Genomic DNA, 26,058 nt, shown 5'->3' with positions numbered 1-26,058 from the left:
ACTGAAGAAATGCCAAGATCTATGATTAGGAGGTAAATCATCTGTGCCTAAATATCACCTATGATCTTGCTGCCTATATTAGTGGGTTTTGGAAATAGGGGACAGGTAATGGGGCACCCTAAAGGTACCAGATCTTGTATGATCTAGGAAGCTAAACAGAATTTATACTGGTTTGTACTTGGATGGGAGACCACCAGAGAATACCAGTGTTTCTCAGACTCTGCTCATCCAGATGTTTTGAATTTGGGTAATGACTTAAAAGGCAGATGTTCATGCATTCTAAAAGTAATTGTGGAGATTTGCTTCATCTTTTGCAAGGGCAGTTCCAACTTCCCCAAAATTCTTAATGAATAGTCATAATAGGAGTTCTGTCCCTTTTCCTATTTCTGCAGTTATTGAGGTTAAACTTGATTTAGCTTTTCGCTGTGTGGGAGACTCTGCTGTGGGAAATGTGCTGTTAGAGAATCTTTTGTTTATGGATGGTAGTGTACTCCCAATCTTAAATTGTATCTGGTTGTTTTGTTCTAGATGTGTGATAATAAATCAAAGAGAATAGCGGCTGCAAATAGAAATGCCTCCAGGATTATTCCACCAGCATTTTTGCAATGAAAATCAGATCCCGTGAATTGTTACTGAGCTTGTATTTGCAGTTACTGTGGTTACTGAATTCTTTAAAATGATGGCTTGAGAGTGCTGAGAACCGAAAACTTCCTTTAAGAATGAGGCTTTGAACATGGGCATTATATCCATCTTGGTATACTTGTGTCCACATTTTTAACTGCCATCAAGTCAACTTATCATAACCTATATCCCTTGTACTCATTTTAATAATCTAGTATCCTAAAGGCACTCTATCAGTCATCCTCAAACTGTGTCCCTCCAGCTTTGGCCCTCTCAACTCCCAAAACCCCTAGCCAGCTTGTTCAGTGGTCGGGAACTCTGGGAGTTGGAGGTCCAAACAGCTGGAAAGCCACAGTTTGAGGATACCTGCACTGTATCCTAAAGCTTCCAGATCCTATTTGATCTGGGAAGATAAGTTGAGTCAGCCTTCTTTAATACTTGGATAGGAAGCTGCCGATGTATACCAGGAATTATAGGCTTTATTTCAGGTGAATGAACTTGCAAAATCACCTCTGAATATATATTGCCTTAGAAAATCCTTTGAAATGTGTTAGGGTCACAAGCCAACAGGTGACATGAAGGCACAAACAAACAAGCACACACACTGATTACTAACCAATACATTGAACATAAAATTTCCCTTGAATTATAAAGAGAGAAAAATGAGGTTCGGTTACACTTTTAAATGTTCAAAGTGCATTACTAATGTCTTTTGTATTAACATGCTGATGCAAAACATTCAAATGCAGACACATTTATAAGCAGTGCACTTTTCTGTTAATCAGTCTTGTATCAGCATTCTTTAGAAGATCTCCACTGATCACAGTGGAGACTTGAAGCATATAAAACATGCAATGAGGTTATTGAAAAATTCATTCCAAGACTACAAATTAGTTCAAGTACTATAAATTCTTCTCATTATTAAGAAAAAAAACATATTTCTTTGCATGGATGATGGAAGCAAAACTAAATAGTATGAATCTGCAAACCAGAATCGTAAATTGAGAACACCTTTTTATTATTTTCAGCATAATCTACATCTTTCTACATCTTTAAGTTTTAATATCCTGTTCCTCGGCTGTAGAGAAAGTTACTTCCTTATTCAATCTGATATAGGAATATTTCCACTAATTAATGAAAATACAGTAGAGTCTGGCTTGTCCAACATAAATAGAACGTTGGATAAGCGAAAATGTTGGATAATAAGGAGGGATTAAGGAAAAGCCTATTAAGCGTCAAATAACATTGTGATTTTTCAAATTAAGCACCAAAACATCATGTTTTACAACAAATCGACAGGAAGCAGTCCAATACATGGTAACGTTATGTAGTAATTACTGTATTTTTAAATTTAGCACCAAAACATTGCAATGTATTGAAACAGTTGTGGATCCGGGTGGGAGGCAGACTGCATTGGATAATACAGAATCTTGGATGAATGAAGGACAAAAGAATTGGATTTTAGAATTAGAAGAGTGCCTTTATAAGGGGAATGGTGTATAAAATAGAGAAGTTGAAACTATCAGGCAAAGTGTGCAGCTCATAAATTAGGTTAGGTTGTATGTGTAGCATTACATTGTATGTGTAGCATATGTTTAGTGGGGGGTATCTGGAATAGTTGTCGTGAGGATTATTGATTTAAATTGCGTTTTGTTAGCTATGGTAGTATTTTTATACTTAGGAAAATAGCTTTATTGTTTTGTTTTTGCGGTTAGGGATACTGTTCTTTGCCTTTGTGTATTTTGTATTGTGGTCTTTTCAGACTTTTAGATTCTAGGTAAAAACATTTTTTAAAATTAAGCATCATAAAAGATTGTTACGACCTTCAGTATTTTAAATTCTTGGTTTTTAATTGCACCATTATCTGTTTGTCGTTTCTGTATTGCCTCTGCAATTGGAGAGTAAAAGCATCAGTTTTAAATAGTTGTTTTGACAATAAATGCTTAAGATCAATTGACTATTCTAGAGCATAGAACCATAAAAAATCACATTATTTTGATTAGTCAGTTCCAGGTTCACACATTCTATTGAGAGAACTTGTTCATTCTGATGAAAGGTAATAAACATTTTTTCTAAATCAATGGATCACAAGACACCAATATACCATGAGGGGTAAAAAAAAAATCCCTCCCCTGTCCCAATGTTATTTATTGAGCGAGTAATCTATCAACATGGAACGTAACTGGTCCAGGAAACAATGCTTTGGTTTTCCTATTCCATCACCCTCCCAGAAAGTTCTGCATTCAGATTTTTGATTACTTATGCTAGGACTAAGATCAGCGATATATTGACACTGGATCTTTTTACTTATATATTGACACTGGATCTTTTTTTTTCCTTGACTCCATCCTGTGGCACGAAGAAACACAGATAAATGCTGCATAATATTTCATCTTCAGGATCGTGAATAAGACCTTGAATAAATCTAATAAACAATCTTTATTCTTCTTCATTTAGTTAAGTGCAATGTGGGATTTAATTGCTGAAGCATTTCTGTACTATGTAGTAACATTTTGAATAGAGGATAAAATATTTTTGTTTAGAGTTGCTTTGTTGTTTTCTGAAAAAGCAATCTACAATCAATAATAATAATATATAATAAATAAAATCAGCTGGTGAGGATCAGCATCAATTTGGAAATTAGCTGTTCACCGAAATAACTACTATTTTATTTATTTATTTATTTATTTATTTCAGGTATTTGTACCCCACCCTTCTCACCCCCAAGTGGGGACTGATTGGGTTCACAAATAACTAATTTATGTTACTGAAGAATACAGTCTGAAATGCCTCTGCTGTTAGACTATTTAAATTACATTATTATTATTACTATCATCTTGTATTTATCTGAAGGGAAAGTTCACTGAGTACAGTGAGGCTAACAGGTTTTGAATTGTACTGTTAAATTTCAAATAATGTGGTAAATAATAGGACATCTGCAATTGTGTTAGTTGTATTCCAGGAACAATTAAATTACTATCCCAAAATATTTAATATTTCCTCTTCATGCCCAATTAACCATTGCTCAAAGACAGAGAACAGTAGTTTTGTCAATATAGGAATATATTTTGTATAGCTGTATGGATACACATACAATGGCACTATCTTTCAATGGTGTTGGGATCCCATGCTTATGTAAAATAAGAGGTCATGCTAATGGTACACGTCTGCTGGTAAGTTCTCCTATGTCAAACAAGCTTATACTGAGGAGCCAGAATAAATGGGCTGAATAATGTGGGGGGTGGGGTGACACTGACAATGGCACCATTCAATGGCAGTGGCATCATAGCTAACATTAGTCCATGATGAAGAACCAGTGATAAACTATACTTGTAACCTTTTACTATGAAAGTTCTATTATGAAACAGTACAAAATGAAACAAGAAATAGTGCCAGAAGATGAGTGCTTTGCTTGTTCCTTCATAGCGGAGGTTGGACTGGATGGCCTTTGTGATCTCTTCCCACTCTATAATTTTATTTTTTATCTTTTTATAAAACTCCCAGGTCAGAATGGACTTTATGAAGTACTGTGGAAGGACGTAGAATAACTAGAAGTAGCGCTATGGCTAATGCCACAACTGGACCCAAGCCAAAAGGAAGTTCAGCTGTTGACATGCTCAGAGATAAAAGCAAAGTCTAAGCACAACACATAGAGACATGAAATGTCAGAAGCGTGAACCAGGGGCAGTTAGACACTGTAAAACAAGAAATAGAATATATAAACATGGCAATACTTGAGATGAGCAAGCTAAAGTGGAAAGTAATGTGACATTTTTAGTCATATAACCACACATTGTTTTATTTAGGAAATGCACAGATATACTAAGACTCCCAAGATCTTTTTTACCTGTACTGTTATCAAGCCAGGCGTCACCCATCCTATATCTGTGCATTTAATTTTTTCTGCCAAAGTGTTTTATCTTACATTTCTCCTTGTGGAACTTCATTTTGTTAGTGTTTGCTCAGCCCTCTAATCTGTTGAGGTCTTTTTGAATTCTCATCCTGCCTTCTGGAGTATTAGCTATCCCTCCCAATTTGGTGTCATCAGCAAACCTGATAAGCACACCCTCATAGCCAAGTTAACAAGTCAGACAAAAGATCAAAGCACTCCGAGTTACTCTTCCAAAAGTGTCACTTGCTAAGTCGCTTTCATTTTACAGAGGAGGTGACAGTTTACATTGTGGATTTCCTCCCCTAGGACACTATCCATTGAAGATTTTTTCTGGAAGGTGTATAAAACTGCTTCCTTAAGGAGAAGTAGCCATTTACCCTTTCCTAATTTATGATTTCTTGCTGGAACTTACTAGTTTAGTAAGGAATATGTGCAATTTGACTATGGATTGGCCTTTAGACTACGACTCTGGATGGAGTATTATGCTTATTATGTTTTAATGTTTAACTTACGTTTTAACTGATGTATGTTTTAAAGGACCATGGAGGTGCGATTGTAAGCCACCTTGAGTCCCCCTCAGGGTAGAGAAAGGCGGAATATAAATAAGGCAAATAAAGAAATAGCCAGGAGGCACACATGTCTATGTGAGTGTTTTCTGGAAAGGGAGGAAATTAAAATCTGTGTGTAGCTACTTTCAGAGTCAGCAACTGCTTCTGTCTTGAGAAATATACTAACATATTTGCTTTAATTTCATTTTAATAGTTTTAATGAATCTGTTCTTTATTGGCCTACATTCTGTTCTTCAATAGCAGATAATCAGAAGGTACAAAAATCATTGAATAGTACATTTAAAAAATGCTAGGCACAGCACCTAGCAATTGGACCTGAACACTGCAATCTTATTATTTGCAGTATTGTCAAATAAGCAAATTCTTCCAGTAAAGAAATACTTTTTTCATGATTAGATTTAATTTGACAGTTTAAAAAAACAACAGAAAGTAAAAACTGTTTCAGAAAAGGAGTAAAATGCATCCGTTTGTTGTCTTCTGGGGGCTAGTACTAAGCAATTTTGTAAGTTCTTTTTAACACTTGAATTTATGAGTTTTCCTGATCTATCCAGTGATTCCCTGACACTGTGATCTTTATGCTGAACATCTTTTCCCTCATCCCCCCCCTTTTTTTTTTAATTAAAACAAGTACAGTACTCCATATCTGTGGAGGATACATTTCTGAACTTACTGTAGAAACAGAAAAACATGGAAAACAGTGAGCCCTATTAAAGTGAATAACGTTTACCTGAAGTCACCAGGTAGTGGAATTTGCTAGGAAGACCTAGCAAATTCCTAGAGAGGCATTCTCTTTAGGAATTTGCTATCTGCTCCTACTGTACTCCTTTTGCCTTTCAGAGGAGCAATTTGTGTAGGTAATATCCTTATATGCTTTTGCCTTCTCCTTCAGATTGATCAGGGAAGTTTGGGTACCTCGGAGAGATTCTAAGTGTTTTATGTACAGTACCAAATTACTTAGTATGTCATACCTCTTCTTCTAATACGTTGTCCTTCTTTTCTCTCTAGGTCTCAGAGTAACTGTGCTGTTAACATCAGCCCTCATGGTGGTAGGAGCTGGCCTGAGATGTATACCTGTATCAGACAAAGAGAAAAGGAAATTGTAAGAGATTGATTCATTTATTTGTCTTTTTCTGGGGGCAAAGTTTCAATTATCTTATCAGTAGGATATCTGAGTCTTGAAATACAAAGGCAAACTTGATAAGTAGTGAATGTTTAATCAAATGAAGATACAAATAAGTTATTTCAAAGCGTAAGCCATGCTGTTTATTCATATAGATAACTCTCTGATCATTGCGAATACATTGCTAACACATTTTGGGGTTTTTTTTTGGGGGGGGGGGGGGAAGCCCTCATAGAACTGCCCGGCATTTTGTCTACTTCAACAGGCCATTCTCAATTACTAATTGTAAAAGATTCTATATGTTCCGAATGTTTAATATATATCTGTATATCTCTCTCTGTGTATGTATGTGTGTGTGTGTGTGTGTGTGTGTGTATTTATGAATTTTCCCCTCACATGTTTTCATGTCTTTGCAATATATATATATATATATATATAGAGAGAGAGAGAGAGAGAGAGAGAGCTTTCTAGATAGATATATATGAATATAGATATATAGGGCTTGCAAATATTACATGGAGGCAATGCACATACAAATATAGATAGACATTAGGCCTGTCGGTTTTAGTTCGTTAATTCGTTAATTCGTAATTAAATCGTTATTTTAACCATATCCAAAGCGATTTCAAAACATATTTTTAAACCCGGAAGGGTTTAAAAATATCGAAACAGCAGCCCCATTTTTTTTACGAGCTTCAGCTCGTGTCGTTAATGGGATGGAGGCTGCTGTGCTGACTGAGTGCTGCTGGTGCCTGGGAGCCAATCCGGCGCTCCCAAGCACCCCAGCAGTGCACTGCGCCCCCCTCCTCCTCCTCACAAGCTCACAAGCCAGCGGCCTCCGCGCGCCATCCGGCTCCGGCTTCTGCGCCCTCCTCCTCCTCCTCCCAGCTGTTTTGCAGGAAGTGCGAGGAGGAGGAGGGCGCAGAAGCCGGATGGCGCGCGGGGGCTCCGGCTTCTGCCCCCTCCTTCTCCTCCTCCTCGCACTTCCTGCAAATCAGCTGGGAGGAGGAGAAGGAGGGGGCAGAAGCCGGAGCCCCCGCGCGCCATCCGGCTTCTGCGCCCTCCTTCTCCTCCTCCCAGCTGTTTTGCAGGAAGTGCGAGGAGGAGGAGGGCGCAGAAGCCGGATGGCGCGCGGGGGCTCCGGCTTCTGCCCCCTCCTTCTCCTCCTCCTCGCACTTCCTGCAAATCAGCTGGGAGGAGGAGAAGGAGGGGGCAGAAGCCGGAGCCCCCGCGTGCCATCCGGCTTCTGCCCCCTCCTTCTCCTCCTCCCAGCTGATTTGCAGGAAGTGCAAGGAGGAGGAGGAGGAGGGCGCAGAAGCCGGATGGCGCGCGGGGGGCTCCGGCTTCTGCCCCCTCCTTCTCCTCCTCCTCGCACTTCCTGCAAATCAGCTGGGAGGAGGAGAAGGAGGGGGCAGAAGCCGGAGCCCCCGCGCGCCATCCGGCTTCTGCCCCCTCCTTCTCCTCCTCCCAGCTGATTTGCAGGAAGTGCGAGGAGGAGGGCGCAGAAGCCGGATGGCGCGCGGGGGCTCCGGCTTCTGCCCCCTCCTTCTCCTCCTCCTCGCACTTCCTGCAAATCAGCTGGGAGGAGGAGAAGGAGGGGGCAGAAGCCGGAGCCCCCGCGCGCCATCCGGCTTCTGCGCCCTCCTTCTCCTCCTCCCAGCTGATTTGCAGGAAGTGCGAGGAGGAGGAGGAGGAGGGCGCAGAAGCCGGATGGCGCGCGGGGGCTCCGGCTTCTGCCCCCTCCTTCTCCTCCTCCTCGCACTTCCTGCAAATCAGCTGGGAGGAGGAGAAGGAGGGGGCAGAAGCCGGAGCCCCCGCGCGCCATCCGGCTTCTGCGCCCTCCTTCTCCTCCTCCCAGCTGATTTGCAGGAAGTGCGAGGAGGAGGAGGAGGAGGGCGCAGAAGCCGGATGGCGCGCGGGGGCTCCGGCTTCTGCCCCCTCCTTCTCCTCCTCCTCGCACTTCCTGCAAATCAGCTGGGAGGAGGAGAAGGAGGGGGCAGAAGCCGGAGCCCCCGCGCGCCATCCGGCTTCTGCCCCCTCCTTCTCCTCCTCCCAGCTGATTTGCAGGAAGTGCGAGGAGGAGGAGGAGGAGGGCGCAGAAGCCGGAGCCCATTGGATGGCGCGCGCGCCCTCACCCGAGGAGGAGGAGGGCGCAGGAGCCGGAGCCGGATGGCGCGCGGAGGCCGCTTGTGTGAGTTTTCAGGGCTGGACCATGTTCCAGAAGCATTCTCTCCTGACATTTTGCCCACATCTATGGCAGGCATCCTCAGAGGTCTGTTGGAACTAGGCCTGTTTGATCAAGAAAAAATTTCGATATTTAAAATACTAGGGCAAATGGAGTTTAAAAAATGTTTTGTAAATATTTACGAATTTTCGTAAATAACAAAACATTTTTTTGAAAAGTTTTGTAAATATTTTAAATATCGAAACAAAAAAACACCCCAATTACGAATCGATTTTAGAAACAATTTTTTTCTTGATCAAACAGGCCTAATAGACATGTCTAGATAGATACAAATATAGATATATAGGGTTTGCAAATATTGCAGGGAAAACGCAGAGAGGATTTGCAGATGTTTCAGGAGGAAATGCATATGTGAAATTAGTATGTACAATTATAGATCTATATCTAGCTCTACATTGTTTATATAGGCTTTGAATGTTCGCCTTTTATTATGTTGGAAACTGGCCTGAGTCCCCATGGGGGGAGAGGGTGGGATACAAATGAAGTTCTATTATTATTATTATTATTATTATTATTATTATTATTATTATTAAGTTATTGTCAATACCATATTGTTTTTGTTGACCCTACTTTTCCACTTGCAGAACCAGTTTACTGTTTTTCTCTGAAATACGGTAAATATTCAAAAACATTTAACCTAGTGATGTCTCAGTTAATGCAATTTTATTGATATCTATTTTTATTTTGAAATATACATGCAGCTACTGCATTTCGCACCCAAGGCTTATACTCAAGTCAATAAGTTTTCACAGTTTTTTTCTGGAAAAATTAGGTGCCTCGGCTTATATTCATGTGGACTTATACTGGAGTATATACGGAAATTCATTTTAAAAGCTTTAAAACTCTTCTGCCTCATCTGTGTGGGTGCAGGAGAGAGCATGGCTTAATGGAAACTCTGGAGGAGGCTGAAACAATATTTCAGTACGATACTTGAATATAACAATTTACCAATAGATGGGAGCTAAAGTGTAGAGACCTTTAAGTTTCTGGAGTGTGACAATTTTGTTTTCCTAGAATCAACTGTGAATCAATCTACAAATACTCTGCAAGCCACTTCGATAGATATTGTTCTGTTGAAATTCTTTTAACTATTCCTGTTTGGTATCAGAAGTTTTGCTGTTTCTCAATGAATATATGTTATTTTTCACTAATAAATTATTTAGTATGAAGCTTAGTTTATTTTTTTAAGTGAAGTAATTATCTGAAAGACATTTGTAGTTTTCTTTTTAGCTCCTGTTCTATCTCCTCAGTAATCCAACACTTGTCTTTCCTTTGTCATACACATGCTTTGTCAGGACAAGGAAAAACAGGGTGCCTAAAAATGTCTGTCATTTCCAAAGTAGTTTTCATATCTGTTAACACTTTCAGACTCCTTAGAGCAATGGTTCTCAATCTTTGGTCCTTCAGATGTTTTGGACTTCAGTTTCCACAATTCCTAACAGCTGGTAAGCTCACTGGGATTTCTGGGAGTTTAAATCCAAAACACCTTAAGGATCAAAGGTTGAGAACCATTGGCTTAGACTAGTGGTTGCCAACCTGAGGGTCCCCAGGTGTTTTGGCCTACAACTCCCAGAAATCCCAGCAAAAAAACTTGTGGGAACCGACAAGTTGAGGACCACTGCCTTAGATTAACCTTTTGTGCCCCATAGGTGTCTTTTGAAAGCCTCCAGAAAATACAATTCACATAAATGTTGTTCAATCCCTGGGGGAACAAAATTGGCCACCTGACACACAACACAATAGAAACATTTTCCCCCACCTGGCTTCATTGTCTTCATGTAGAATAAGTGCCATCATGCTTAAAAGGGCTGTTCATTCCTATTTCTTTTAATGTAAGCATACAGATGTGTACAGAACGACCACAATAGAGCAATGCATGGAATGAAAGACCTTAGTACTCTTGTCCGTGTTTTGTATAATGGACTTCCTTTTACTTTCCTTTGCTTCTCAGTTATTTGCACACCATCCTCCAAAGTAGTTTCCTCATTATTGAAGCAGATTTGGAGATCCTTAGGATGTGGGGAGGATGAGCAATATACTCTACTGAAAGAGTCTGTTCTTGTTGTGCATGGTCACAGTTGGATACAATCTATTCCTCATAATGGCCTATTTGGCTGCTTGCACTGTAGGAATAGTATCCACTGTTTGTACAAAAGTCTTCTAAGCAGAGACCCCCCATTTAGCTATAAGAATGCCCATCATGTCAAATGGAACATGATTTCCCTGCTGTGATGTAATAGGACAATTTAAGAAATGTACTTCTACTTTGATGATGGCTTGAATTTGAAATGCATTATATTTGTTGTTGTTATTATATGCCATCAAGTCAATTCAGCTTATGATGACCCTGTGAATGAGAGCTCCAGGAAACACATTATTAAGACCCCTGCTCAGGTCTTGAAGATTCAGGACCATGACTTCCTTGATTGAATCTAACCACCTGGGATATGTTCTTCCTCTTTTCCTATTGTCTTCTACTTTGGCAGGCATTACTATCTTTTGCAGTGAGTCATATGATGTCACCACATATCCAAGGCAGATCAGGAGACAAAGATGGTTCCTTGCATTGCTTTTTTAAAGAAAGCTGCTATAAGGGCTGGCCTTCCTCAGGGACTACAGTAAAAAATATGAGCATAATTCCGTTTAATACATTAACAAGGACAACACAACATTAGCTATATTCTCTAAAAACATATAGAGTGCATTATTCTACATAGCATGCATGTTCCTACCTTTATTCAGAAATTTCTAGACTTGTGTAATAACTCAGCTTACTTGTCATATCTTCTACAATCATTTTTATATCAAAGGCTATAAATTGAAATCTTTATTTAGACCTGTGGAAGACATAAGTAAACATACAAGGAAATTGTATTAAATATCACTGAGACCCGTTTCAGAGGAATCCTTGATTCTTCTTTTCTCTCCAGAATACCTGAGTTCATGTATCATCAAAGGGTGATAGTCTCTAGTATTCAGGGCTTAATAGTCTTTTAAACTGTTTATTTATTTATGTTTATACTATTGTGCTATTTTGTTTTTATTAATTGATATGTTATTATTGTATGTGTTGTGAGCCACCCTGTGTAACTTCGGGGAGGGGGCAGGATATAAATAAAGGTTATTGTTTTTAATATTATTATTAGTTCACTTTGCTTATTGGTGTATTTCTTTGGAGAATGTAAGTTTCTTTGATGGGCAACTGAAATTTGGTGGTTTTTTTTTAAAAAAAAAACAACAACAACAAATCAAGTAAGTGACTATTACAGTAGTCACTTACTGATCAGGTACCAGTTTGACAAGGGACCACTCTCCAACATTAGTACCAGAAGGGTTACAAATCTGTTTTTGGTCAATTTCAGATTTTGTTTGGTTATTTGGGGTGCCGATTCAGAAAATTGCATTAGATAGACCATATCAGCTCTAGTTTCTGATACAGGACATATGCTATCCAGTAGTCTCCATCGGATCGCCAATGAAAACCATATTTAATAAGTCTTAGCACTATAAGAGGTTTTGCGAGATCACTTGCTCTCTTTGCAACAGTGTAGTAACGGTGAGGCAGCAGACCATATTTTAGTTCTTGCGGACCACTGGTGGTCCACGGGCCACAGATTGGGAACCACTGATCTATCAACACAGGGAACTTTGTCTCTTGATTTACTTTGACTTTTCATATGTGCTCCTCAGTTCTCTCCTTTTGAATAGTGTATGTTAGCCTCAGTTTAGATGCTTCTAGAGAGAGTTCAGGCTTGATTTGTTCTTGTTGTTGTTCATTCGTTCAGTCGTCTCCGACTCTTCGTGACCTCATGGACCAGCCTACGCCAGAGCTCCCTGTCGGCCGTTACCACCCCCAGCTCCCTCAAGGTCAGTCCAGTCACTTCAAGGATGCCATCCATCCATCTTGCCCTTGGTCGGCCCCTCTTCCTTTTGCCTTCCACTTTCCCCAGCATAATTGTCTTCTCTAGGCTTTCCTGTCTCCTCATGATGTGGCCAAAATACTTCAACTTTGTCTCTAGTATCTTTCCCTCCAGTGAGCAGTCGGGTTTTATTTCCTGGAGGATGGACTGGTTGGATCTTCTCGCAGTCCAAGGCACTCTCAGCACTTTCCTCCAGCACCACAGCTCAAAAGCATCGATCTTCCTTCGCTCAGCCTTCCCTAAGGTCCAGCTCTCACATCCGTAGGCGACTACAGGGAATACCATGGCTTTGACTAGGCGGATCTTTGTTGCCAGTCTGATGTCTCTACTCTTCACTATTTTATCGAGACTGGACATTGCTCTCCTCCCAAGAAGTAAGCGTCTTCTGATTTCCTGGCTACAGTCTGCATCTGCAGTAATCTTTGCACCTAGAAATACAAAGTCTGTCACGGCCTCCACGGTTTCTCCCTCTATTTCCCAGTTGTCAATCATTCTTGTTGCCATAATCTTGGTTTTTTTGACGTTGAGCTGCAACCCGGCTTTTGCGCTTTCTTCTTTCACCTTGATTAGAAGGCTCCTCAGCTCCTCCTCGCTTTGATTTGTTCTAGTGCTCATTTATTTGCCTTTTTGGTAGGAGATGGTATATGTTGTGAATCTGGTTTTTCCTGCCATTTTTCATTATTGTCCAGCTTCACTGTCCATTTATAGAAATATTGTATCATAGATAATTTTGACTTTGGTGTTCAGTTATATGTTCACAGTTGGGGATTTAATCTACTTTCAGTTTCCTCTGATTTCTTTTCTACATTCTCCAGCCAAGATACAGAAAATCTCTAACAATGTCAGTTTCATTATAGTCCACTTAAGGCAGGTAAATCTTTGGCCATCACTTTTGTTTTCTTTATATTTAGCCATAGCCTTTCTTTTGCACTTTAAACCATTGAATATAAAAGCTTGGATTTGAAATGAATCTTGACAGAATAAGAAATGTCATATGGAATATGCAGAGAATGCTTAAGCCAAGTCTCTTAGCAATTTTAGCTGGACATCTTTAAAAATAGATATCCGATTTACACATGCAGATTTGACAGCTGGAATCTCAGTATCAAGCTGTAGCCTGACTCCTGTGAATAAAATAAAATAGTAGTAATGAAATATATTTCAACAGTTCTGAAAAAAAGAATGTAAGTGGAAATTAATCTTTTCTCAGGAAATATAATTCAGAGCTCATTTAATTTTTACTTTTTGAACAGAGGTTTAACAGTTGTGGGTTTAACAGTTACTACATAAGAGTTCCATCAGATAAGAGGTTGGAACAACTCCCCTGTTAGAGGAAAAGTTAAAATCTTTGTGACAGCTTGAAAAAAAAGAAAAACAAATTTTAGCAGTGTCTGAAATTATGCATAATGTGATGAAAATGAATATCATAATACTGTAGCTTGATACCATCAAATGAAAATGAGTGTTGACAGCTTCAGGAGAAAGGAAAGGAGATACTCATCCAGCAATGGTAATAGCCAGTGTGGACAGTTTTAAAAATAATTTGGAAAACATTATGTGAGAATAAAAGTATCAGTGGATATTTGACATGATAGATATGCATATATTTTCTTCCGTCAATATATGGACAGTACAAATGGAAGGGTGCATTTGCACTGGTGCCACCTTGGTAGTCTTCACATAGATGGTTGTATGAACAGGATGTTGGAATAGATAGGTTGTGGAACTGAGCCAACATGATTCTTTTATATTCAGTAAATCCGTCTCCTATGGCTTGGCTGCATCCGTTTTTTAAATACAGGGTTCCTCTGCCTTCTCACTTCTCATGTTTTATGCCTCATTCTTTCAATCCTTACAGACTACAGACAAGTTGCATTAATGTGATGAAGAGTCTGTTCATGTGTTCTTATTGCCTATGAAGCTCGCTTGGAACCATTTATGCATACATGTGCAGTCTTCAGGCATGCCTACAGGATAAACTGAATCCTCTTTGAATCACTTCTGAATGTGTACAAATGCTATTTTAGCTTTATCTCAATTCAAAAGTGATGTGTAGTGTGCTATTTATGTGTTTCAATGGCCAAAATACATTTGCAATCTAAAATTACCTGGGTTTCACTTTTCAATCATTTCCACTTTCCGACAGCACTCCATTCCCTAGCCTGTCAGATGTGCAAGGTTCCTGTGCATAAAATATAATACTGTATTTTTATAAAATTAAAAATATGATATTAGGTTCTGTTTTATTACTTATAATATGGTTTCAGAAAACATCAGGTTTTGTTCAATTTTGAATCAATTTTGCTTTCTCACCAAGGTCACTTGGAGAACCATCTGCATCATGTTTATATATATCTATAAAGAGAACATAAAATATTGAATGAGAGCAGGATCAACCTTTTATGGATATGTGCCAAGCATTTGTATTCCAATGTAGAATCAAGCTTAGTATAAAACAACAATGAATTAATTACTTCCTGGTTGGTTATACATTTGGGTTGCAGTGTGCACATTCATTTATTTGTGTGTGTTTCTAAACCACTTTGAGTTTTGGACAAAAGTCCCCAGTAAAGTTGATTATTAACAAATTTATTTGTGAATGATACTCAGTGCACCAATATAATTTTTGGCACAAAAATATGTTTGAAAGACAAGTTCCTGGGAGGAGAGGCAATCACTGAACTACCAGCATCCCTATACACATGAAAACCTACCTTTAGAAGGAGCTATTTTGTAATGAAATTACTAGATGGAGCCATTTAAAGAAAAAGTATTTAGTCGATGAGCCAAAATGTAAGCAGACTATTTGGCCCTTGTGATATCCTTATAAATCTCTGGCACTTATGGAACCGTGTTTGTAGACTTGAACAATTGCTTCAAGGATGTACTCTTATGCTGAAGTTTTTCTGGCTCAGTAATGAGCCTCAAATAGATGGACAGAATATACTGTTTCAATTATTATCGGTGTGGGATTTCAGATTCCTCCTCCCCCCGATTTTGGTATACTTGTATTTGTAAATATATAGTCAATTAGATACCTTGGAGATGGAACACAAGTCTGTACAGAAACTTCTTTTGTATCTTATCTTCTATTCTATAGCATGAAGGCAATTTCATAAAATATTTTTAATAATTTTGTGCATAACCCAAAGTGTGTGCACATTGAACCATCAGAAAGCAAAGGTTTCTCTATCCCAGCCACCCCATTTTGGACATTTTTGCAGCATTTGGAATTTTGGAACATTTATGCTTTCATCATGTGTATTTATGCTGTTCTAAAACTTTCTCAATTTATTCGTTACATGGTATTTAAGCACAGCAATTTTGGAAGAAAACCAGGGATGCTGAGATGAGATTGATTTTACTTTCTTTCCTTAGTGGATTTTTAACTGCCCATAGAATATGCTTGCTTGCTCGCTTTGATTCGGCATGCCCTCGTCTTTCAAACTTAGGTGAAGCTTTGACCAAAGAAACATTCTCAAGTGTCTGACAGTTGTGATGGCTGTGCAATAACATGATATTATGATGTGAGGATCTGAGAGAATTTGTCACCGTACTGTCAGAGGTCTTGCTGCATCGTTATGTTTTTGCCTTTTAACTGTCAGGATGTCTGACAGAGATGCCATTGTCTTGGCCTGGCATTTGCGGCATTCGGGGGGTTTTTGGATTTTGTTTTGTTTTTTGCAAATTCTTGACTTTTGCTTGGCAGGCTTTCAGTAAAAACAACTCCTAAATAACAAGATCTTTCTCTAGTTACTCCAGAAACTGAAGTCCATTGTGACGAAGAATCTTTAAGTTTATCTTAAAACAACAACAAAGAATCCATAACCACAAGTAAAAGGAGCGGAAAATCATTTTGAATTGAAGTTGACTATTTTCGTATTTGATGCTTCTTTTATAGTTAGCGGTGTTCCATAAATCATGCTGTGAACAACCTTTTACATAAGGCCCCCCTTTTCATAACTACATTACTACATAGTTTATACAGTAGCTTCATTTATTTATTTGCCCGAAGGGGACTCAGGTGCACAAAGGCATAATTTGATGTCATACATTACATACAATACATATCGAGCAAATAAAAAAAAACATATACATTAAATCACCCGGTAAAAACATATCAACATTAAATTATTAAAATCACATAATCCAATATCATAGTAGAGGCCATTCCAGTTATCATTGTACCATTCCATGTTCACATATTGCACTAATCAGTTATCCAAATGATTGGTCCCACATCCAAATTTTCAGTTTTTCCTAAAGGTCGGTAGACAGGGGACTAATCTGAGGTAACTAAGGAGGGAATTCCACAGCCAAGGGACTACCACTGAGAAGGCTCTGTCTCTCGTCCCCACCAGTTGTGCCTGCAAAGGAGGTGGACCAAGAGCAGGGCCTCTCCAGAAGATTTTAATTTCCGATATGGTTCATAGAGGGATATTCATTTGGATAGGTAAGCTGGACCGGAACCAGCACTTTGAATTGTGTTCGGTATCAGACTGGCAACCAGTGGAGCTAACGTAACAGGGAGGTTGTATACTCCCTGTATGTTGTTCTGGTGAGAAATCTGGCTGCCACTTGTTGGGCTACTTGAAGCTTCCAAACAGTCTTCAAAGGCAACCCTTTCACTCTTTCTATTATTATTATTATTATTATTATTATTATTATTATTATGTTTATTTATATCCTGCCTTTTCGCTCCACAAATAGACTCAATGTACACTATGCTTCTTTTATCATTATTGAGCCAAATTGTTTGCATATGATTTGAACATGAATCCAAATCCATATGCTGTCGTCATAAATATTTAGCAAGCATAAGTACTTAGTAGAATAAATATGTCATTTAGTAGTGATAACTCTCCCTAAAAACTATTTGTATGGAAATTGACACTTATTTTAAATTTATAGTGGTAGATAGAAATATCAAATTGTCAAGGCTTATATGTGAACACGAGGCTTCTTTTTTTATATATATAAAGCAAGGTTACGAATTATGTAATAGGAAAAATCATATTTGTTTATGACCATGTATGTTCTTCCGGATCTACAATCCCTTCAGATTAAACTGAAACTTGAATTTGTAACCCAAAATCTGTATTTGCTAAGGATATGTTTGCAGTAATTGTATATTCATATCTGTCCCCGTTATCAAAATCTCTGACAAAGAAGCTCCTTTCTATGGGAGCCCAATGAAGTCCTCTTTGTTCTTGTCTTCTGTCTAGCTCAGAGATTCTCATATTCTAAACTTCTAGGTGTTTTGGACTTCAACTCCCAGAAGCTTCAGCTGTTTTGGCCAGTGATCAGGGATTCTAGGAGTCGAAGTCTCCAATACCTGGAAGACCAGAGTTTGGGAAACACTGATCAGCTGTTAGGGCTTTTGTTGATGTTATTGTGGGGGGCAACATGGGACTTTCAATGTTAAGTTGCAGCAGTATGTACGTATAAAAAATGCAATAAAGCTTGAACTGAGAAAAAGGGTTTTCTCGTCTTTATGATTCTATTTTAGCTGTGTGTACTTATGTATAAGGTAAACAGCTACCTCCAGAAACACCTACTGAGCAAATATGAAGAGCAAATCAGAAAGAAAAGGGTAAAAGAAGTTATCCTATTTCACCAGCTGCCCTTGCATGTTGAAAAAGCATAGATCTGAGTTTCACCACCAAAACTGAAACCACGGGAAAAGTGGAGACTGTTGGAAGAAACTTTCAAGTGGTTTCTCGAAGATTCAAAGTATTTTGAGTACTTATGGAAAGCTTACCAGACATGGTTGTTTCATTTCACATGTGCATTTTGTTAATTTTGGATTAAAAGCTTGTGTTGAAATGCTCTTCTTTTTGGTGACATAAGAAGCTATCTCTATTCTTTCTATATTATTTCTAGCTCTGATACAAACATTGCTGTTAAAGGAGTAAAGCCTAGGAACATTTCTCCTTAGTTAACTGAGGGCCCTTCAGCACAGCCCTATATTCCAGAATATCAAGCAGAAAATCCCACATTATCTGAGTGTGGACTCAGATAACCCAGTTCAAAGCAGATATTGTGGGATTATCTGCCTTGATATTCTGGGATATAGGGCTGTGTGGAAGGGCCCTAAAGCTGTATTTACACTGCTTTATATCCCAGGACCTGATCCCAAATTAACTGCTTTCAACTGGATTATATGGGTCTATACTGCCAGATAATCTGGGATCATATTCTGAGGTATAGGGTTGTGTGGAAGGGGCCTGCATCATACCTGTATCTTTTTCATTGTAAAAATGCAGAACTACTGACACTATATCACAAAATCACAGTATTTTTGAAATGCAGTTTTACATTGTCTGCTGTCATACGTCTTGTTTACCGCTTCTCTGGAAAGTGTGTTTGCTTATTAAATAATACACAGAGACTCATTTTTAGTAATCTTGTTTATGAGTTTGGTAGTTTAAAATAGCTACATGAACTCATGGATTTAAGCTAGCCTGTCTTGAAGGAACTGTTGTTGATAGCAAGCAGAGGTCACTTCACATATTGCAAAATGAGCATTCACCCCATAGATACACAATACGGTATCATGTAACTTGATAGGTATACACTTTTATGAATGACGCACATGTTTACATACTAGCAGTGTCACTAATGGCCTATAACCATGTCAGTGCAGTCATAATAGAGACTTGTTTTTTTCTCAGGTGTAGACCACACCATGGGAAAACACAGTGTGCATGCTAAATTTATAATATTGAATTATTTTAAAGAAACACATTCCTGCAAACTTCAACTGACATGTTTGAGTCTGTTGAGAGGCAAGTGCTTACATACTATGTGCCATTAGTTTGTGAACATTGTTTCCTATACATAGAATGAAATATGTTTCCATATAGTACAGTTACAATTTTGGTTTCAAGGGGAATGGATGAAATAGAGGGCTTGTTCAAGCAAACAGTAAGAGATGTGCTGAACCAAAAGGGCTGTCAGAACACAGCATTGTTGGGTGCTTTGAAGGTGAGCTTGCTTACTTATGGGGGAAAGGCGTTGCAGAGTTAATGCTAGCTATAGGACTTTGACATGACTGAAAAGCCTGTTAAAAGACTATCAGGCATTTTAGCTTTTATAGACCTCAGTCTTGAAGCAAAAGGTTAAGTAATTGATTATTTCATAACTCACACTGCTGAAAAGTTCCCCTTCTTTTGTTTTGTTGCATTAGTTTCAACCTTGTTACAAAAAGCTTAACACTCTGGACGAAACTCTCAATGTTCATGACATTGCCTTATACCTAAAAATAATTAGCTGAATATTGGAAAAGTAATATACAAACCCAAGATCAAAATGCTGGATATGGAAATCGATCAAAATGCAAGTCTTTGCATGCCCAGTTCTAAAAATGCTTTCCTGTTGGGCCAAGTGCTGAACAAAATTGTCTTGCTATCCTCATCTTTCATACAAAAGACATCTTGCATTACAGAATCAAACTTAAATTACAGTATGAAGCGATGAGGGAAAATGCAGTTGCTCTTTGCTCCCTTTGGATAACAGAAACAAGGAGAAAATGGGGAAATAACAGTAACAAATGTTTCTAATCGCAGAGCAATTTTCAGAACAGATGATGGTCTGTAAGAGAGGTCTGATAGTCTTTTCAGGCTGAAATCTGCTGCAGTGATAATAAGACACTATAACAAACAGCAAAATGCACTGATACTGTTGTGTTCATATTTCTCTGTCAGTTATATTAGCTGCCACAAATTTGTCTCCTAGAATAATAGCAGATTGCTACATACCTTGAACCACATTATGAGTCTTTCCTTTCTGTCTGCTTCTAGGAAGATAAGGTAGAGATATACAGAAAACCGATGAAAAACAACTTAATTCAGGCTGAGTTCATGAATCAGTGAATTAATACAAGCATATGGTAGAGAACTTTCAATAAAGCAATACTTTCAAAATATTTGTTCCAAGACATGGAACTCTTGGGTTTGGAGGAAAAAAACCCAAGGTAAATGCCACTAGCATGAATTTGATCATTGACTCTCACTTAGTTTCTATATTACTCTACTCTTACTCTACCCCTGAAAACAATAAATATTCTTATGACACCCAACAAAATTTTATTTGACATAATATTTTGTGGTTTTCAGCCTTCATCAGATGTTCACAGTCTTTCCAAATATCATTAAACTTTACACACAGATGGGTATAGGGACATTTTTTGTACAAGTATGTATCTCCAAGACTCCTATCAACTTTTGGTGACCCCATGAATTTCATAGGGTTTTCTTAGGTGAAAAATACTCAGAGGCGGTTTTACCAGCTGTTTCCTCTGAAATACATCATGGACAGTCTCCCATTCAAGTCCAAATCCAGACTGGCTTAGCTTAGCTTTCATGATCATATGGAATCGGGTGCTTTTGCAACATTTAAGTGGGGGAGGTATCTTACTAGGTTAAAATGGCTTTGTCTTCCCTTAGGAATCTTTCAGTCACATGGCTTAAATGACGGATTTGGTAAGTTATAATAAATAAGCCATATTAAGTAGAACAGATCACTTAGAGAAACATGAAAATGACAGTTAAATTCAAATTTAATTTCTTTGTTATTTTAGTTCTGTAAACAACAAATCAAGAGTTTTACTATTAAATTTCATAGATTAGATTAGTTGCCTTAAATGTTTAAATTCCATTGAAAATTTGCCACTCAGACAGTGGGTTTAGTCCATAAAGGAGGAGAAGATAATTGATCTTCTACTTGTATGGGCAGGAGTATGGTGATGGTAATTTTGCTTAGACATTGCAAAGAAAGGGACAATCAGTCTGGTCAGCTTGGGTCTTTATCAACAGCCCATTTGGCAGCAACAATAGGGGTTTTTTTTATCCTCTTCTGTCCTGTTTTTATTCAGCCAATCTGATCAGCAGAGAAGAGGAGTGAATTTGCTAGCATCTGTCATTTTTCCTTTTCAGGGTGTCTTTCTTTTCTATTTCTTCAAACATTAAGTCGTTGGACATGCATTCCTTATTTAATACTGCAAAAGCAATGCCAATTGAAGACCTTCAGTGTGACATTCTCTTTGTTTTTGCCAATTATGATGTTTTGATGGAAACCTTTGGAATTTGATTGTTTTCCCTTTACACAAACAGTTTCCTCTTTTGTATATTATACTTCCAGTGCAAATTAAGATTCCATTTTACTTATACAATGGTGCCTGAGTTTATTTCATAGTAGCAGCTTTCCCTAGTGTACACTTCCAGAGCTGTCACAGATTTCAATCCAAAGTGATTTTGCTAATTAAAGGTTTGTGTCTCTAATCATCACTGAAATGCAGTCACTTGTACAAAGGACTATATCTACCTGGAGAGATGTCGTTCATTACAGAGCAGATAATGAATTATACTGTGTATTGTTAAGCTTGCTGGGCAATTACATGAGATAAGAGATAATTAACCACATTGGAAGAAGACCAATATATCTGCAGAAGTCCTGGAAATGTGTAACAATTTGTCAGTATTTCAAAAGTTTAGTTTTGCATAGTGCTCCATGGAGAATATACGGATGCCTATTGTTACACTGTCATGTTATTTCAGCAAATCTGGTTATGGAAAATTTATGTAGACTTTAGCTGCTACCAGAAATGAAGCTGTATTCAAGCATCTTCCACTGCACCTGCATACAGTTTTAATAGACAGTGATCCCTCTCCTGATACCAGCTGTCATTCATGAGCCATCAAATGGAGATGCAGCCCATCCATTGTGCCGAGATCTCACTCCATGGGCTGATGAATTATTCTCTGTCATGCACAAGGGACGGGAGAGCAACCATATTTGAAAAGTAGCACTTATCATCGAAGGCTTTAATGGCCGGAATCACTGGGTTGTTGTAGGTTTTTTCGGGCTTTATGGCCATGTTTTAGAGGCATTCTCTCCTGACGTTTCGCCTGCATCTATGGCAAGCATCCTCAGAGGTAGTGAGGTCTGTTAGAACTAGGAAAATTGGGTATTAATGTCAGAGAGCAGTCCCTGGTCAAAGTGGTCCCTGGTCAAGTGGTCCCTGGTCAAGAAAAGGTTGGGAACCACTCGCCTATTGTTTAAACTTCTCAAGACATTTAACTATGAGATTGATTATGATTCTACGATAAGACGAAGCGGATTATTTTAGTGTAATTAGATGTTTGTGTAGTAGTGATATGTTGGTTTTTGTCATGTTGGTTCATTGTAAACTGTCTTTTGTATGTTGTACACCGCCGCGAGTCGCCCCAGGGCTGAGAGCGGCTGTTAATAAATGCAGCAAATAAATAAATAAATAAATAAATAAATAAATAATAACCTTTGTGTCAAAGGCCTAAATTCAGACAGTCCCAATTGTAGAATTTATTTGTTTATTTACTAGGTTATAGTTAACTAAATGAATTTACTCTTACTGAGACTTAAAAAACAATTGTGGCCATAGAAATTCCACTGAACGAAATTGCCTAACAAAACTAACTCAGAACATTTTATATATCCAGACAATGTCATTACGCTGTTTCGGGCTATTTTCCTGTAAATATGCAATTTTATAATCTGTTAAGCAAATATCTTTAAAATATATCCCTGGGCTTTATTAGCAGAAGTTGACAAAAATGGGCTAGTCTTCCGGAACAGTTATTAGTCACTAATCTCATTTTTCTCTGTGGATAGGATGTAGTTAGATTTTACACCTTCATGCCATGTTGTGGAGAACTCCCAAGCAGAGACAGCCCCTTCTACTCTTTTTCAGTGTCTACAAAGCTCAGCTCGGAGTGAGACACTGATCACTTCCTTCTGCCACGTTCTTAGGAGCTTGCTATCTAGCAAATAAACATCAATTTTCTTCTTTTTTTCTCCTCTACAGGTTGATTCATGGAGGGCAACTGTTGAATGGATTGGCTGGCCCAACCGTAAGCAGCGCTGCTCCATTTCTTTCTACAACATGGTTTTCACCTGATGAGCGTGCCACTGCCACAGCCATTGCATCTTTGCTTGTTTACCTTGGTGGTGCGTGTGCATTTTTAGTAGGGCCCTTGATAGTTCCAGGGCCAAACGGTACCTCAGCAATTCCACTTCCACATGATACCAGCACTGAGCTTATAAAGGACCGCATTGAAGCTGTCCTATATGCAGGTATTACAGAAATAATTTCATTCTTGAGTGCATAATGTGTATCTTTTATGAATTTGCTGCTGCCCTCTACTGACTCATATTGAAATAAATCTCAATTACTGTGAGTTTTGGAATCACTTGCCTTTTATCACTTCTATTATGTGGTGTCCGGCTAATCCTCTTATTTGCTTTTGTGATAACTAGTCATTCCAGAGATAATATCTGTTCCATGTTTTTCTGTGTACACAATTTTCTTGTCAAAGATTTTTCTACTAGACTGTGGGTGTGTTGGAATAGAACTGACCTGTTGGCTTCCTCTCAGTTTTCCAATACCAGCTTCATTTTTTATACTTCAGTAAAATCCAAAAACCATTCAGACCTCTCTGTGGGTTATTTTCCATTGCAAATCAATGTTGAGTTGCTAACAGAATAATGTTGTGTTTGTATATAGATTTTTCACTCCCCTGGTTCTATGGATTCATGATAAATAAGACTTCAAATAAAATAAAGATCATAAAGTACTATTGTTTTTAGATTACTGTTAGAGATATTTTAATCCCCCACTCATCCAACCTAAGCCATTTTTCCAATTGTCCTTGGCAAGTAAGACCTGCAGTAAAAACAGTGTGCCAACCAGCCATGCCCTCTTTCAGCCTCTAATCATGCACAGTTCTCATTCGGCTGTTTCAGAGGTTTTAAATTGTGTGTTTTTTCTAGTTTAATTTGGGTGTTTATGTAATATGTTGGGTTCTCCTGAACATGATGACACCCCCTTCTTTTTTCACAATGGATATCCTTTGGCTACAGAACTGCTGACATTCTCTAGTTGAGTTCACACTAATACTAGATGCTGCTTAACAGTGAAGTGGTTCAGTATAACTAAAACAATATTAGGCTATTGATGCAAGCAGGTGTTCTGTACAAACTTCCTGCTGCTAAAACATATTTTGTAGTAATCAAAGTCTTTACAACTGAACTTGGAAATACTATCAGCATATTTGCCATTGTTTTACCCTTCACTTAGAAAGCATAATGACCTTTGTTATGTATTGATCCCCTTTTGAACAAGGTAAGCAAAATCTGTTGTTGTTGATGAGAGAGAGATATCTGAAGTGATAAGCATCAAACATAATTTGCTTCTTATGGAGATGTTGCCTTATTAGAGAACACTTTGGCGATCAGGTATTCCCTTGATAGTTATGGAATTTTTATTGTGAGGAAGCCAATCTTAATAAGGCATAGGAACAACTTTGAGTATTAGAGGGCACCTGAGGCAAAATTGGCACAGTGAGAAGACTGCAAAGGAAGGGCTTCTATGAGTAACGGCATCAAATCAGTTTGGCTGTCACCAAGCAGGTAAAGCATATTCAGATGATAGATTTCTCATTCATATCAACCATTTGCTGATCATATCCTGATAACATCTTAGTTGGAACACTGCTTTTTCACAGTGTAGCTTCATAAAACAAAATTATATGTATTAATAAGGTTCTATAGTTCTCTGGGCCCCCTGGTAATGCAGTGGCGAACTTGCTGACCAAATGGTTGGTGGTTCAAATCTGAGGTGCGGGATGAGTTCCTGCTGTAAGGCCCAGCTTCTGACAACCTAGTAGTTTGAAAACATGTAAATATGAGTTGATCAGTAGGTACCGCTTCCACGGGAAGGTAACAGCACTCCTTTCAGTCATGCTGGCCACATGACCTTGGAGGTGTCTACGGACAATACTGGCTCTTTGGCTTAGAAATGGGGATGAGCACCACCCCCAGAGTCAGAAACAACTAGACTTAATGTCTGGGAAAATCTTTGCCTTTACCTTATAGTTCTCTTGGTTAAGGTTGTCTCAGCTTTTCTTAATACAGGGAGTTACAAGTGAAAGGTAAACGTTCATAACTGATATAAGGTCACTGCTATCAATATATCATTATCCAGAGTAGCACAGTGAGGTAAACAAGAGCTAGAGATGTGTACAGGGCTAATAACTCAGTATGACATTGTAATTTAAGAAATAGTTAGTTGTGGTCTATAATTTGCAAAAATCAAAGGTCATGTGTGAAAACACAGAGAGCAGCCAAATAGATTGGTACCATAGTAGAATGAGAAAAGTGCAGCTTATAGAGAACATGAAGCTTCTAACACCCTTCTGGAAGTGTAAGGAATAGCAATATTTCACCTTTCCCCTTGCAAAAATGGCCTAAGGATTATGAGTGACAATTTTGCTGTGTTTTCAGCCCAGCTAGGCTATTTTAGGCAAACTGGGCTATTTTTTTCCAACAAGAAGATAAACTGGAATTTCCAGTTTAATTCTTGATTCAAAAGGTCTATGCTGGACTTAAAATAGCATGGGAGGGATGTGGTGAACATAAATCCCCTCTCATGCCCTGGCAAGAGGAAGGAGCATTTTTAGCTTTATTTTTAATGTTGAAAATTCAGATATGGAGTGGCCCTTCAAAGTACCATGAGGGCCCACAAGATTCTCAAATCATGGCAGTTGCCCACCTCTGCTTTAAAGAATAAATAAATTCATACTGAATTTTATTCATGGACATCAGAAGAGCAGAAAATAGAGTGCTGTTCTATGTCTTCTTGTCTCAATTATCCA

At 38.5% G+C, this 26,058-nt stretch overlaps 1 protein-coding gene across 1 annotated transcript in view; it reads left to right on the top strand.

Annotated features, from left to right (window-relative positions):
* The window catches only part of SLC49A4 (solute carrier family 49 member 4), a 96,907-nt gene that overhangs the window by 8,928 nt on the left and 61,921 nt on the right, over positions 1 to 26,058 (top strand). Inside the window, exons 2-3 of the mRNA XM_060774701.2 lie at positions 6,088 to 6,181; positions 23,211 to 23,479. Of these exons, the coding sequence (XP_060630684.2) occupies positions 6,088 to 6,181; positions 23,211 to 23,479 (363 nt within the window). The remainder of the gene's footprint in view (positions 1 to 6,087; positions 6,182 to 23,210; positions 23,480 to 26,058) is intronic.

The sequence above is a fragment of the Anolis sagrei genome, chromosome 1 (assembly GCF_037176765.1).
Source record: "Anolis sagrei isolate rAnoSag1 chromosome 1, rAnoSag1.mat, whole genome shotgun sequence".
In the NCBI taxonomy this organism is placed as follows: domain Eukaryota; kingdom Metazoa; phylum Chordata; class Lepidosauria; order Squamata; family Dactyloidae; genus Anolis; species Anolis sagrei.
Note: the sequence above shows the minus strand (reverse complement) of the source record. Positions and strands in the feature narration are given on the sequence as shown.